The following is a 12,861-nucleotide window of genomic DNA, read 5'->3' as shown; positions in this document are numbered from 1 at the left end:
CCTTCTCACCCCCCACCTCTGGGTACTGCTCGCTAGTCTATGCACAGCATGTGACTCGAAGCAGATTCACAAGCATCAGAAGCCATGTATTACTTACTGTAACAGCATTTCTGATTGTATCTGCTTAAACTCGCATGCGCCCACCCTTCCTCCCCGCTCGGAGTAGAAGGAACATGGACGTCTTACTATTCTCTCTATCTGTACTCCCTCAAGTTAGTCATAAGGCTCCCTCACGGCAGAAAAAACACAACCAGAGGGACCTCGATGTGTGAGGGATCTTAGGTACACTACACGTCCCGTTGGGGATAGTGTTACAACCACGCCCATGTCGACGTCTCCGTTCGATCCTCGAAAGACAACATGCAATACCCTCCGATTACCATTAGATGTCAGACTATATGCAAATCATGTGAATCTAAGCAGTTAAAATCATCAGAAATGCTATTACGGTAATTAATGTCATGTATTACATCGCCACATCTGCAGGTGGTTTGGTTTTTGGGATGGTGGTGGGGATGAAGCTTGCCTTTTGTAGTGATTTCTTGCAAATGAAGAGAAGGGCATACCTCTGTATTTCTGCCACTCTGCTTGAAATACGCGATGGTCTCAAATTAAGTTTGCTTTCCTTTCTGCATTCAGGCGCCTCTGTATCCTAAAAGGAATTTACCCCCATGAACCCAAGCACAAGAAGAAAGTGAACAAGGGCTCTACCGCGGCACGCACCTTCTACCTTATAAAAGATATAAAATTCCTTCTCCATGAGCCCATCGTCAACAAGTTTCGGGAGTATAAGGTATGTGCCCTTTTATTTTGCCACTTGCTACAGAAGTGTAATACACATAAAAGGATAGAATGGTAATGCAGATGCCTTGGGGAGGGTGGTAGATGAAATTGAAAATAGGTAACCCTTGTGTACAGTTCTTTTGATATCTGTACACTGCTGTTTGGGAGGATTTTTCAGAGCCTACTCTGGTGAGGGGTTCCATGAACCATACACAAGGTGTTCAGGGGGATACAACTAAAGTTTGTTAGAATTACAGATCAGCAATGCCTAAACTCAAGAGGAGGATTGTTTAGATGGATCAGGAGTGGAAGACCAAATGTCAGGGGTGGAAACTTGTGGTCAGTGTGGACTGGTTAGGCAAGCGGAAGTGGTAGAGATAAAAAAAATAAGGTTATGATATGGCATTTATAATGCGCCTGTACACAAGTGTTTCTAGGTGTGGTGAAGAATGGGGGGATGGTTTGTAACTATTTACCCAAGATCTGGAAGCTAGAAAGTGACCGGGTCAAAGGTCAGTGTCATGGGGTATTTACCAACCAAGCAACCACCGCCACCTCTCAAAACAAATAGACCAGTTTGAAAAAAGATGATTTTTTTATGTGATATGTAAAAAAAATGTATATTAAATCTGCAAAAGACTACATGAAGACCATTTCTCGAGAGAATTTAAAATGAAAATGACACCTTTGCACTTGGATAGAGAACTGCAAGGTATGTATTTTAAGAATGAGCCCAAGCTGAGGATCCTGTTCGTTGATTTGCAGAGGTACTCTGAGGCATAACTTAATATTAGCTGAGGTCATATTGGCCAGTATGCCTCTGTGAAATTGTAAACTTCGTAAAAAGGGAAGTACAAATTGGAATGATATCGTTAAGCGACAACTCTGAAATCTGTGCAAACAATCTGCTTTTTCACCTCGGAACCCAGAGAACGGGGCAAGGTGAAGCCTTATTTGGGCACATGCTGTGATCATTGTACGTTTTTTAAAATGCACAAGCTGACTAGAACTCTGTACAATTTCATGTAACTGCAAAAACACAAAAATGTTAAACATTTCAGTGCTTAATCATTTATGACCCAGAATATATCCTGCTTGCCCCCACCACCACTGCTGCTTCTATTCCCTGCCACGTCCTGACTATGTACCCCTTTTATCTGCACAATGCACTGGTGCTTAGTTTGCACTTTACAAATCCCTGTACTTATGTACAGATGGTTTAAACGTAATTTATATCTATAACATTAGACTCATACATTTGCCACCAAAGAGATCTTAAACAATTTTCTTTTTTTTTTTTAGTAAAATGTGAATCCTTAAAGAAACATCTGAGATCAGGCTGTAGGGGAAAAAGCAGACTGGGCTTCCTTTCAAAGATGGGGGCGGGGGGAGGAAATTGGGGGTCATAGTTTTAGCCCCTTGCCATCATGTGCAATTCTGAGATGCCCAGTGTTCAAATCAACCTTGAGTGAGTGATCTACACTTACTACAATGTATTTTTGTTTTCTTGTAGAGATAATGAGCATTAAAAGTAGTATATCAAACCATCTCCAGTTCCCAGTTTTAGCACGACTGGAATTGAATGTAGTCCTAGTCTTCCGTTCACTTCTAAAAGCATGAAGCATATGGGCAATCAACAATTTGCATAGCCGTCTAAAATATGGCACAGCAAAACTTAAAATTATGCTCGCAGTAGTTCTGCGATGTTAAACCAACCCCTAGAAAATAAACATCTGGGGCTGAAAAACTGTCAAAAGCCCACGGCTTTTTAGGGTAGTTGCCTAAATACAATCAAAAACCATGAATTAAAAACGGCAAGTTACACCAGTTGAATCCGGTATCAAGTGATTTTACTGTATATATAACGAAAATAAATTCAACTAATAAAAAACAATGAAAACCTTGTTTACAAAATGTGTGGGTAAGGGGTTAAAATGGGTGGGGTGGGGGTTGAGTTTTACACATAGGGAAACAAGGGGTTTGGGGGATCCCCCCAATAATATTTTTTCGTTGTTTGTTTCATTGAAAAAGCTTTAGTTGAAATGTTTTTCGGTAAAATCACATGGAACCTTGAAATCATTCTATGGGCAGAAAAATCGCACACAACCTTGAAATCCTTGTAGGGGCATAATTCCCTTTTAGGGGGTCTGCTGTCCCATTTTATGAGACCCATAGATGTTTTGCTTTTTTCCAGCTATTTGGCCTAATATTTGTGGTCCGAGGGACTTCTACTGAAGTCCCACTGCAACCCATTTTAGTGTGCTGTCCACCGGTAGACCATATGGTTCTGAGGATGGGTGCCTTTTTAATGATCCTGTTTTGGCTCTAGGATGATTGTCACCATACACTGTTGTGGATTAGGCTGGTGGGGTGTAGTTGGTTTTAGCGCACTAGTCGCTCCGTGGAGCAGGATGGCAGCCATGGAATATTATTGTATTTTTCTAAGCCCTACTCTCACCTTTTTTGTTGTGGGCCGCCTTTGTTTAGGACAACGAGGCAGGAATAAAAGGGCTGTTGTGAAAAAATGAGCTCAGTCTGATTCCCCATTCCCTGCAGCCTCGGGTGTGGTTTCCACTGGTGTAGAATGTATATTGGCCCATCTAATCCGAACTGTGTGGGGGTGTACCTGAGTTTGCAGATTTTGGGGCTGTTGGGCAAGATTGTATGCAGTACCCTTTGCGTGCACTAAAACAACCGTGACCACCTGGCAATAGGAACCCAACCTTTGGTCTAAGTCTATACTACACAGGTTGGTAGCGTGTTGAGCAGCCAGGCTTATCTCGAGGGGGTCATATGAGCTGTAGGGGGGGGGGTTAAACAGAGATTCGCAGTGACAAGTATTCAAATAAACTCTTACACACACAAGGTTTCGTGATTAGACAATTATTAATTTAACAGTCGGTTTGAGTAAGCCTTCTTCAGAAGGGCAATATAATAGTAACACACAAATACTCCAAAATGCACTCTGTTTTACTAAATCAGGAAGTACCCATTTGGGATGTCCTACAGATACTTCCTACACCCTCAGGTGACTTAAATAACTAGGACACTGTGGACATTACTATATCACTGTTGCATGTAGGCCAATACTTAGGAGTACATCAAAGAAAAAGGTACTTTTGGTAACCCTTCCAATGCAAAGTAAGTTGACAAGGAAGACCAAACACAATGTCAGAGGGAGGAAGAGTCATTTAGGGAGCCAGGCCAGGCCACAGTCAATTGGGCAAACGTCTAGGTGAGCTGAAGCAATTCTTGCAGGTAGGTAATAGTCTTGCACAATTTTTTATAAGTCTTTGTAGAAAAGAAGAAATCAAAGCAGGGCCACAAGCTGATTAGGCTTGTGAGGTAAAGAAGCGTTTAGCAACTCTACAGAAGCAACCGAGACCAGTCTCAACTGAGGTTACACAACAAGAGGTAAGTTCTCAGTGACTTCACAGTACCTTTGGTTAGAAGAAAAGGCTTTTGGCTGGCTTCTGTTCCTGTGCAGCTCTGCAGATCCTGTGTTCCTGGGTCTCAGTCGTGGGGACAAGAGGTAGGACGTCTGGGGACTACTGCAACACAATGGGAAGGTCGTCGGCAGCAAGAGCAAACTTCAATTCAGCTATCTGGTGTTCTGCTCCCTGGCACTTCTGTTCCAGCAGCAGTGTAAGTACAGCCAGCTTTGAGAGGATGTCCAGACGAGTTCACTTTGGGGTTGATTGGTGCCACCAACCCAAGGGGAGAAGTCCTTGCAGGGCTTCTCTAGTCAAAACGAATTCGGAGCTTAAGCACAGCAGCAGGGCTTCACCGTGCAAACCAACGGTCCAGGAGTTGCAGCAGGCATCTCTTCCAAGTTCTTCTTAGGATTCCTTCGTCCAGTGATCGACTCTGACTTTCAAGCAAAAAGCCTTGCCTTTTATGCAGGTTTCTCCCTATCATTCGCAGCCTAGCTGTCACTCACACAGCAGGGTGGCTTTCCTTCAAGGATAGCCAGCTGGCCAATCACCTTTGGGTGCATTCCTGTAACCAAGGGGATTAATCACAGGGAGCTTTGGCACCTCCCTTGCTTTCTGCCCTGCCAGACACACTGGAGCCAGAGGAGGGCTTTATTTGTGAATTCCACCAAAGAAAAAATGAACAAAGGTAGTAAGCATGACCCCCTTGCAGATCAAAAAGAGTTTCATATAGAAGATTGAGAGCTTGATCCAAATCTTCCTGTGGGATGGAAAGCAGCCTTGTTTAAAACTGGAAACTACTTTGAAAACTATCATCTGGCTTTTGGTGCTTGACGTTTAGTTCCATTCATAGAGAATGCTTTGGATGTCTGGACACAAGCTGAGGCGAGTAGATCTTCCCTGTTATTCCCCTGAGCAATTTTAACATCGGTGTATGGGGTAGGTGGTAAATCTTTCCCTCCTACCACGTTTATACGGTCTTGTTGGAAGGATCTTCTGGGATAAAAAGCAAAAAGGATTTAGTATTATGTCAATCTGGTTAAATCAAGACATAAAACAGGACAGAGTAGAGATTTCCCTTCCAAACTGGCTGCTGGGTGGAATCCAATGGCTGGAAGACCTTGTTGAGGGCCAAAAATTGATCAGCTTTAAGAGACTAGTTTTGGAAAAAGGTCTTGAAGACTGCACACTGGGGAATATAAAAAGTTGAAGAAAGTTCTAGTAAACAAAGTTCCAGAGGCTGATAAAGGTTGACATGTTTGGTTAAGAGAATACATATCGGAAGGGCACCTGGCCTCTAAGCTGTACAAGAATTTGGAACAGTATAGGGATCCAAATAAAGATCTATTGGACAAATGGTCAGAAACACTAGGATCAGAAAGGACTGTGGAGAGGTGGAGAAATGTGTGCAGGACTGTGGCTCTTACCTCTTTGAATCTGGGGGAAAGGTGTTGTCAAATTAACATGCTAAACAGAGTTTTTTTGGACGCCACAGAATCTGTTTGCTAGAGGTTTACTTGATTTGGAGGCCTGTTGGCGGTGTAAACATGTCAGGGGTACCTTTTGAACACATGATTTGAGATGGCTACGAATCGAGACATTTCTGGAGTGAGGTCACATCAAGAATGAATAAAGTTGGCAGCTACGGGCGCTTTTCAATTCAGCAGCACTTCACGGTTTCAGTGTGCGGTAAACAGCACCACTCTCACTCTGGTGCGGTGACTGGAGCTTGGGTCGTCCTGCTTCGGGCGGGTCCTCAGGAGACTCCTGGAGCTTTTGGCTGGCTTACAGATGTTGCACTCTATGGATTTCTCGACACCTGGCACTCGGTTCCAGCAGCAGAAAAGAAATACAGCCAGTTGGGGAAGGTCTTCCGTGGGGATAAAGTTAAAAAAATAAAAATGTTTTTATTATTTTGTTAACACCACACCAAACATTGAGGACATTCACATTTGAGAGTTGCTTCATTATGTTGTCGTTATGCATCACTTTCTCCCCCCCCCCCCCCCTTAACTAGAGCCCCTGTTCCGATGCCACTGGCTTGCGTATCTCTTTGCTTGTCTTCCACTGTAGTCCCCTCCGTGTCCTCTTTACTAAGCTCCGCCTGATGGGTTCCTGCGGCTTATAGTCATTTGGTCGTAATGTAGGAAAAAAAAGTCGATTATTTATTTTTTTTTTTCTATACGTTTTTTTTTTCGAAATGGGGGGGTTGCCCCCAACCCCCCTTTTTTTTTATTTTACCCATTTTTTTATACTTACCAAACCCAAAAAATACATATTAAATAATAGATTCGACTTTTTTTTTTCGACATTTTTGTCATTCGACTTTTTATTTTCGACATGACTGCACACCGGTTCCTGTCATGGTGGCCACCAGTTGCCTCCACGCTATCTGGGGTCCTGCTTCTTCCTCCCCTCCTCTGATTGCCTCATGCCAAGCAGCCGTTTCTGCGTCTGCCCACTTCAGGAGGTCAGCCCACCAAATCTCTATTTTTGGCCCTTGGGCTGCCTTCCAGCCCATGGCGATTCTCCATTTGGCCAGGATGAAGGCCAGATCTTTCATCTTACTAATGTGCTTCAGGTTACGCGGTCTGGCAAATACCCCCAGCATGCATGCCCAAACTGACTCCACCTCCAGAGTGATCCCCTGTTCAGCTAGGCGTTGCTTTACTGCTGTCCAAAATCTACCCACCTCTGGGCAAGCCCAAAATATGTGTATCAACCCAGCTTCCACCTCCCTGTACCATGGGCATTTTTGTATTGCTGAGCTACCAAACCTGGCAATCCTGCTCAGGGTCATATATGCCCTATGAGTGACATGTAACTGGATCTGCTGTAGCCTTGCGTTTCGGGACACCTTCTTGTGATACCCTATCCCATTGTCCATCCAACATGGGTACTCCCACCTCTTCCTCCCAATCTCGCCTCAATTGGAGCACCTCCTTACCCACCCTAGTCATTAATAGTTCGTATATGCTGAGTATTTCGTGCCCACCCTCCGATATGTCATACATCGTCTCAATGACCATGTCTGGTTGCTCCGCGAGCACTTCCGCAGTCCGCCTTCCCCGCACCCGTTTGATGATTCTTGGATAGGTGATATATTGGCCTTTGTGCACCCCAGTATCTTCCATTAGCCTCATGAAGTCTAGTGCCTCCCCCTCTTGCCATACGTCCCCCAGGGTCACCAGGCCCAGCGGTTCCCAGCATCTGCGGATCCCCTTTATTATTTGCAAATCCTCCCCGCATAGCCACTAACGGCACCTGCAGGGAGCATGGGGTCAGGTTTCCCACCACCTGCCATGCCTTGTTCCATATTTCCCAGCCCAGTTTCAACAGTCTCGCCCTTCCTTGCGTCTTAGATTTGGGCAACCATACCACCTCTCTCAAAAAAACCTGTCTCCTCCTCGGACAACCATCTGGCCACATACTGGAGCTGCCCCGCCAGGTAGTATAGCTCGAAATTCGGTAAGTTTATACCCCGCCCTCCCACCCCCAGTCACACGGGTTCTTTGACTTCCATAGGGCCACCATATTCCTGCAATTGTGCCCAATAAAGCCCCTAAATAAACTGTGGAGCCCCACAAAGAACCATTTGGGGAGCATGTATGGAATGTTCGTAAAGAAGTGCAACTGTCTCGGCACGACCACCATCTTAATCAGCGCCACCATGCTCATCCTGGCCAAAGGTAGCCGGGACCAAAACCCCATGCTATTTTTAATGCCTTCAACTGCACTCTGTATTGTGCTTGTGTTCGTCCTCAGCCCTCTGGTATACGTCGATACCCAAGTATCGAAATGTCCTAGTCTGCCAGGGTATCGGCAGGACCAGTAGGTGCCTCCGCGGGGATCTCCTGTATCTCCCCAAGGGGAACATGCTTGATTTATTGGGGTTCACTGCTATGCCCGAGAGGGTGGCGTAACGTTCCATCACCTCCAGGACATATTGCAGATTTTCTTCTGGGAAGCGCAGGTATAACAGGATGTCATCCGCATACAGTGATGTAAGGTGCCTTTCTCCCTTCGTAGAGATTCCAATCTCCCCGTACTGTTGTCTGAGGCAGATTGCCAGGGGCTCCAGAGCGAGAACGTACAACATGGGCGACCAGGGGTAACCCTGCCTTGTGCCCCTACTAAGTTGCCATTTATCGAGATTATTGCGCCGGATTTGACCTTGGCGATTGGGGAGCTGTATATCATTTTGACCCACCTCAGGTACCCCAGCCCCAATCCATATTCTTTCAGCGCCGCTAGCAGCCACGGCTGCCTCACAGTCGAAGGCCTTGATGGCATCCAACAAGACTAACGCCATTTCGCCTGGGTCCCCCTCTGACTGCACAATTATGTGGTGGAGTCTTCTGTGATTCTATGACAAGACCGGAGGCGAGCATTATGCTTAACTTCTTTAATTACTGCTAACCACAGCTTTTTAAATCTTTCTTTTGTTTCAATGTATATTATTTTTACAAAAAATGTTATAACTCGTATAAACAAAAAAATGAAACATCATAGCCTTAACGCGGCCAAACTACATCCACCATGAGGATCTTCAATATGGTAGTCCAATAGCCTCTCACTGTTCAATCAGGCAATCCCTTCTACTATAAGTCACTGCCTTTCTGGGTCCCTTCCTCTTCTTTTTTGCTGCACCACAGATAAGTGACATCAATTCTAGCAGTACCTTGCTATGCTGTGTCTTTATGATACCTAATTGTCGAAACGCTAAGTTTATATATTGTAAAGCGCACGCGTACCATTAGCGCAAACGTATTAGCATTCGAGTTCGAAACGCACGCATTCATTTCGCGGACAATTTAGACTTTCAGGACGGCTGACTGCCGAGCCCGCGAGTGATCTCACTCGCTTTAGGGCTCGGCCAGTCAGCCGCGAACGAACACCGACAGAGGAGTATCGCAGGCAACGCGTAGTACGTGGTAAACCCCACTCCCTCTAGAAACAAGGGAAGCGCGCGCATGCGCATTACTGTATTCCTCTGAGTTTTGTTCTCGCACGGAGAAAGCCAACGGCAATTCTACGCTCCTGTTCTTCGCTCCCGAACGCGCGAAACTCGTTAATTTGTTAGCGGATCGCCTGCTCACATCAGAGGCATTCAAGGCAAAGAGAAAATTTTCGAAAAAAAAAAACCGAAAATATATTTTTCTGTTGCCAGCAACAAAAGAGCTACAGTTCCCAACCTGATAGCCATCCTCTGTGAGGCACACATAATACCATGGCGTACAGCATGGATAACGAGGCTTGGAGTGAAGGGAGTGACAGAGAACCAGAGCAAGAGGTGGAATACATAGAAGATATAGACCTCTCCTACAGCTTCAAGAAAGTGCTAGGGGACTCATTGGTTCACGCCGTAGCGCTAGGAGTCAGGCCTCTACAAGACATGTTATTGGTCCTGGAAGAAATACTGGGCAAGAAAGCTGGCACGCTCGACGACCCCGGTGAGGGAACCTCCACACAAGAGCCTCTGAGACAAAGTGAGAAGGGGAAGAAAGTGGCCCGGAAGAGGAAACACTCTTCTACTCTCCCGGGCTCAGATGCAGGGAAGGATAAATCCCTAGAGGTGGCTGATGCTTTCAATAGGCTGAAAAGCGCCTTTCTTACAAAGACAGCCTTGCCCAACCTCGTACCCCCTACCCCAGGGGCGACAAATATAGGGGATACCTTATCATCCTCAGAGCATTCGGATCAGGAAAGGGGAGAGGAGGATGATCACAGCATAAGCAAAGTGAGCGTAGTCTCGCAGAAGAGTACAAGCGAGCCTAAAGCCAGCGGTGTGGAGGCCCCTCTGGATGAAGAAGATATGTCAGACATGTTTGAACCTGACACAATAAGGCATCCCAGATCAACGGACTGGACCCCATCACCAAGAGTAGCCCTGTATATGTCCCAGAAAATGAGAAAACCCATGGAGAAAGAGATTAGATTCAGACTTAAAGCTGAGTGTCCGAGACCAGAGCTGACAGGGAAAGTAGCAGAGACTCCTGAGCTCGACGCAAAAATGCTAACCTTCATAACGAAAGCAGGAAAGGGCACCAGAAAAGGCATGGATAGGGCATGGAAGACGTGCCAGGATAAACTGTTAGACCTAGCTGGACCCATAGCAAAGATAATGGATTTAGTCGAGAGAGCTAAAGACACTAGGGAGCCAGTCGACCCACTTATATTAGCAGGATGGGCGCAAAGAGCAGTCTGCATGCTGGGTAACGCAAACTGCGCAATATCTTCAGAGCGACGCAGATCGGCTTTACTGAAGATTGATAACAAACTAGGAGACCTGGCGTCTTACGAAGCCGGGGAAAGTGCCCAAGGGCTCCTGTTCGGTGACACTTTTGTGAAAGAAATGAACAGATTCGTTGGAACATACACAGCGCTGGAGAATATAATGACAGAAGAGCACAAGGCCCCAGAGCCCAGTATTGGGAGACCCGACGACAAGACGCCTTTTTCCCGAACAGAGGACGAGGTTCTCGGGGACGCGGATATTACCGTCAATAGAACAATAACTCAGGTGAGAGAACGCGCAGCGATCTATCCTCCTGTGGGGGGCAGGACAATGCTTTTTTTGCACAACTGGCGCGATCCATCGTCCGATGCATGGGTTATTCAGACCGTACGGGGCTTCATTCTAGAGTTCCTACGTCATCTGGTGCAAGATCGCCCCCCGCACAGAATTCAAATGACACGGGCCGAAGAAGATTTATTAGACGCAGAGATCCAGGATCTGGCGTGGAAAAACGCGATGGAGAGGGCTACAGGGAGCGGCCAATCCTTCCTGAGCAATATGTTCCTAGTCCGTTGCAAGAACAAAGTTCGTCCAGTGATCAATCTGAAAGAACTCAACAGCTGGTTAGTGTACAAGCACTTCAAGATGGATTGTATCCATCTGCTAGGAGACTTACTCAGAAAGGGGGACTGGCTCGCGTGCCTAGATCTGAAAGACGCTTACCTCACACTTACCTTTTCTAAGATTCAGGTGGAGAGACGAACTCTGGCAATTCAGATGCCTACCGTTCGGTCTAGCGTCAGCACCATGGGCGTTCACCAAGCTTATGAGGTCCATCGCGACAGCACTTCGGGAACAAGGGTGTCGGATGATCGTCTACCTGGACGACATCCTATTTATGGCCGAAAACAAAGATCGCTTACAGAAGCAAATTCAATGGGCGATGGAGCTAATTTCCAGCCTAGTTTTCCTAGTGAACAAAGACAAATCGGAGCTTACGCCGACCAAGCGGCTAGAGTTCTTGGGTTTCACTATAGATGCAAAGAAAGCTACCTTGGAGTTACCAACTCAATAAATGAGAGCTATCAAGAAAGATCTGAGAGCAGCACTCAAGAAACCGCTGATCTCTCTTCGTTATCTAGCCAGGATAGTAGGTCTGTTAGCAGCATCCTTACAAGCAATATTTCCCGGCCCGTTACATTATCGAGCTCTTCAGAGGCTGAAGATCAAGTACCTAAGGAAAGGCTGGAGATACCATCGACTAGTTCCCCTAGACGAAGAAAGCAGATCAGAACTCAACTGGTGGCTCCACAATATGGAAGCCTGGAACGGCCGCGCCATCTTCGGAGACGTACCAGGGTTAGTTATAGAGTCAGACGCCAGCAGGTCCGGCTGGGGAGTGCGATGCAGCGACATAGAAACAGGCGGGAAATGGTCAAAAGAAGAATTGGATCTACATATCCATTGCCTAGAATTACTAGCGGGGTCTTTCGCAGTAAAAGCATTTACCAGAGACAAAGCGCACTGCAGCATCCTTCTCAAGATGGACAATATATCTGCAGTAAGGTATATAAACAAGCTGGGAGGTACCAGGTCCAGGATGTTAGCGGAATTGGCAAAGGATTTCTGGCACGACTGCCTACAGAATAAGATTATAGTCAAAGCAGAGTATCTCCTAGGGGCCCCTAACTCAGTGGCGGACTGGAACTCCCGACACCTAGTAGATTACAGCGACTGGAAACTACAGAGACATATTCAAGAAGTTGGAAGCAAGATGGGGGCCATTGCACATGGACCTGTTCGCCTCGAGGCTAAACACACAGCTGCCGGATTACTTCAGCTGGACCCGGGAGCCCAGGGGACGGATGCATTCATGCATCATTGGGGGTCGCAGAGACACTATGCCTTTCCCCCCCCTTTGCGATGCTGGCGAGGGTACTAGCAAAAGTGCGCAGAGACGAAGCTCAGATAGTGATGGTGACGCCAGAGTGGAAGTCGCAAGCCTGGTTTCCAGTTCTGATGGAACTTTCTATGGATTTTCCACAGAAGATTGCATACAGACAAGACCTGCTGACCTATCCAGCAGGAGCCCCTCACCACCTGATAGAGGATCAATCCTTAACACTGATAGCGTGCAGAATTTCAGACATAGATGGCGCTTGCCAGGTCTTTCAGAAGAAGGTACAAGACTTATCAATCTATCATGGGCTCCATCTACGATCAGGAGCTATAATTCCGCGTGGCAAGCCTGGGACTTATGGTGCAGGGGGAGGAGTAAATCTCCCATTTCAGCACCTGTAGTCCAAGTGGTGAATTTCCTAGCCAGCCTCCCGTCTACAGGGAGGGCGTTCAGGACTGTAGGAGTATATAGGTCAGCTATCTCTGCTGGACACGAGCTAGTGGACG

The 12,861-nt window shown here is 46.4% G+C and overlaps 1 protein-coding gene across 4 annotated transcripts in view; it reads left to right on the top strand.

Annotated features, from left to right (window-relative positions):
• The window catches only part of PES1 (pescadillo ribosomal biogenesis factor 1), a 297,019-nt gene that overhangs the window by 109,774 nt on the left and 174,384 nt on the right, over positions 1 to 12,861 (top strand). For all 4 annotated transcript variants that reach the window (XM_069619320.1, XM_069619321.1, XM_069619322.1 and 1 more), the window contains one exon: positions 640 to 793. In XM_069619320.1, coding sequence (XP_069475421.1) covers positions 640 to 793 — 154 coding nt within the window. The remainder of the gene's footprint in view (positions 1 to 639; positions 794 to 12,861) is intronic.

This window comes from Ambystoma mexicanum, chromosome 10, assembly GCF_040938575.1.
Source record: "Ambystoma mexicanum isolate Mex_15411 chromosome 10, UKY_AmexF1_1, whole genome shotgun sequence".
Lineage (NCBI taxonomy): Eukaryota > Metazoa > Chordata > Amphibia > Caudata > Ambystomatidae > Ambystoma > Ambystoma mexicanum.
Note: the sequence above shows the minus strand (reverse complement) of the source record. Positions and strands in the feature narration are given on the sequence as shown.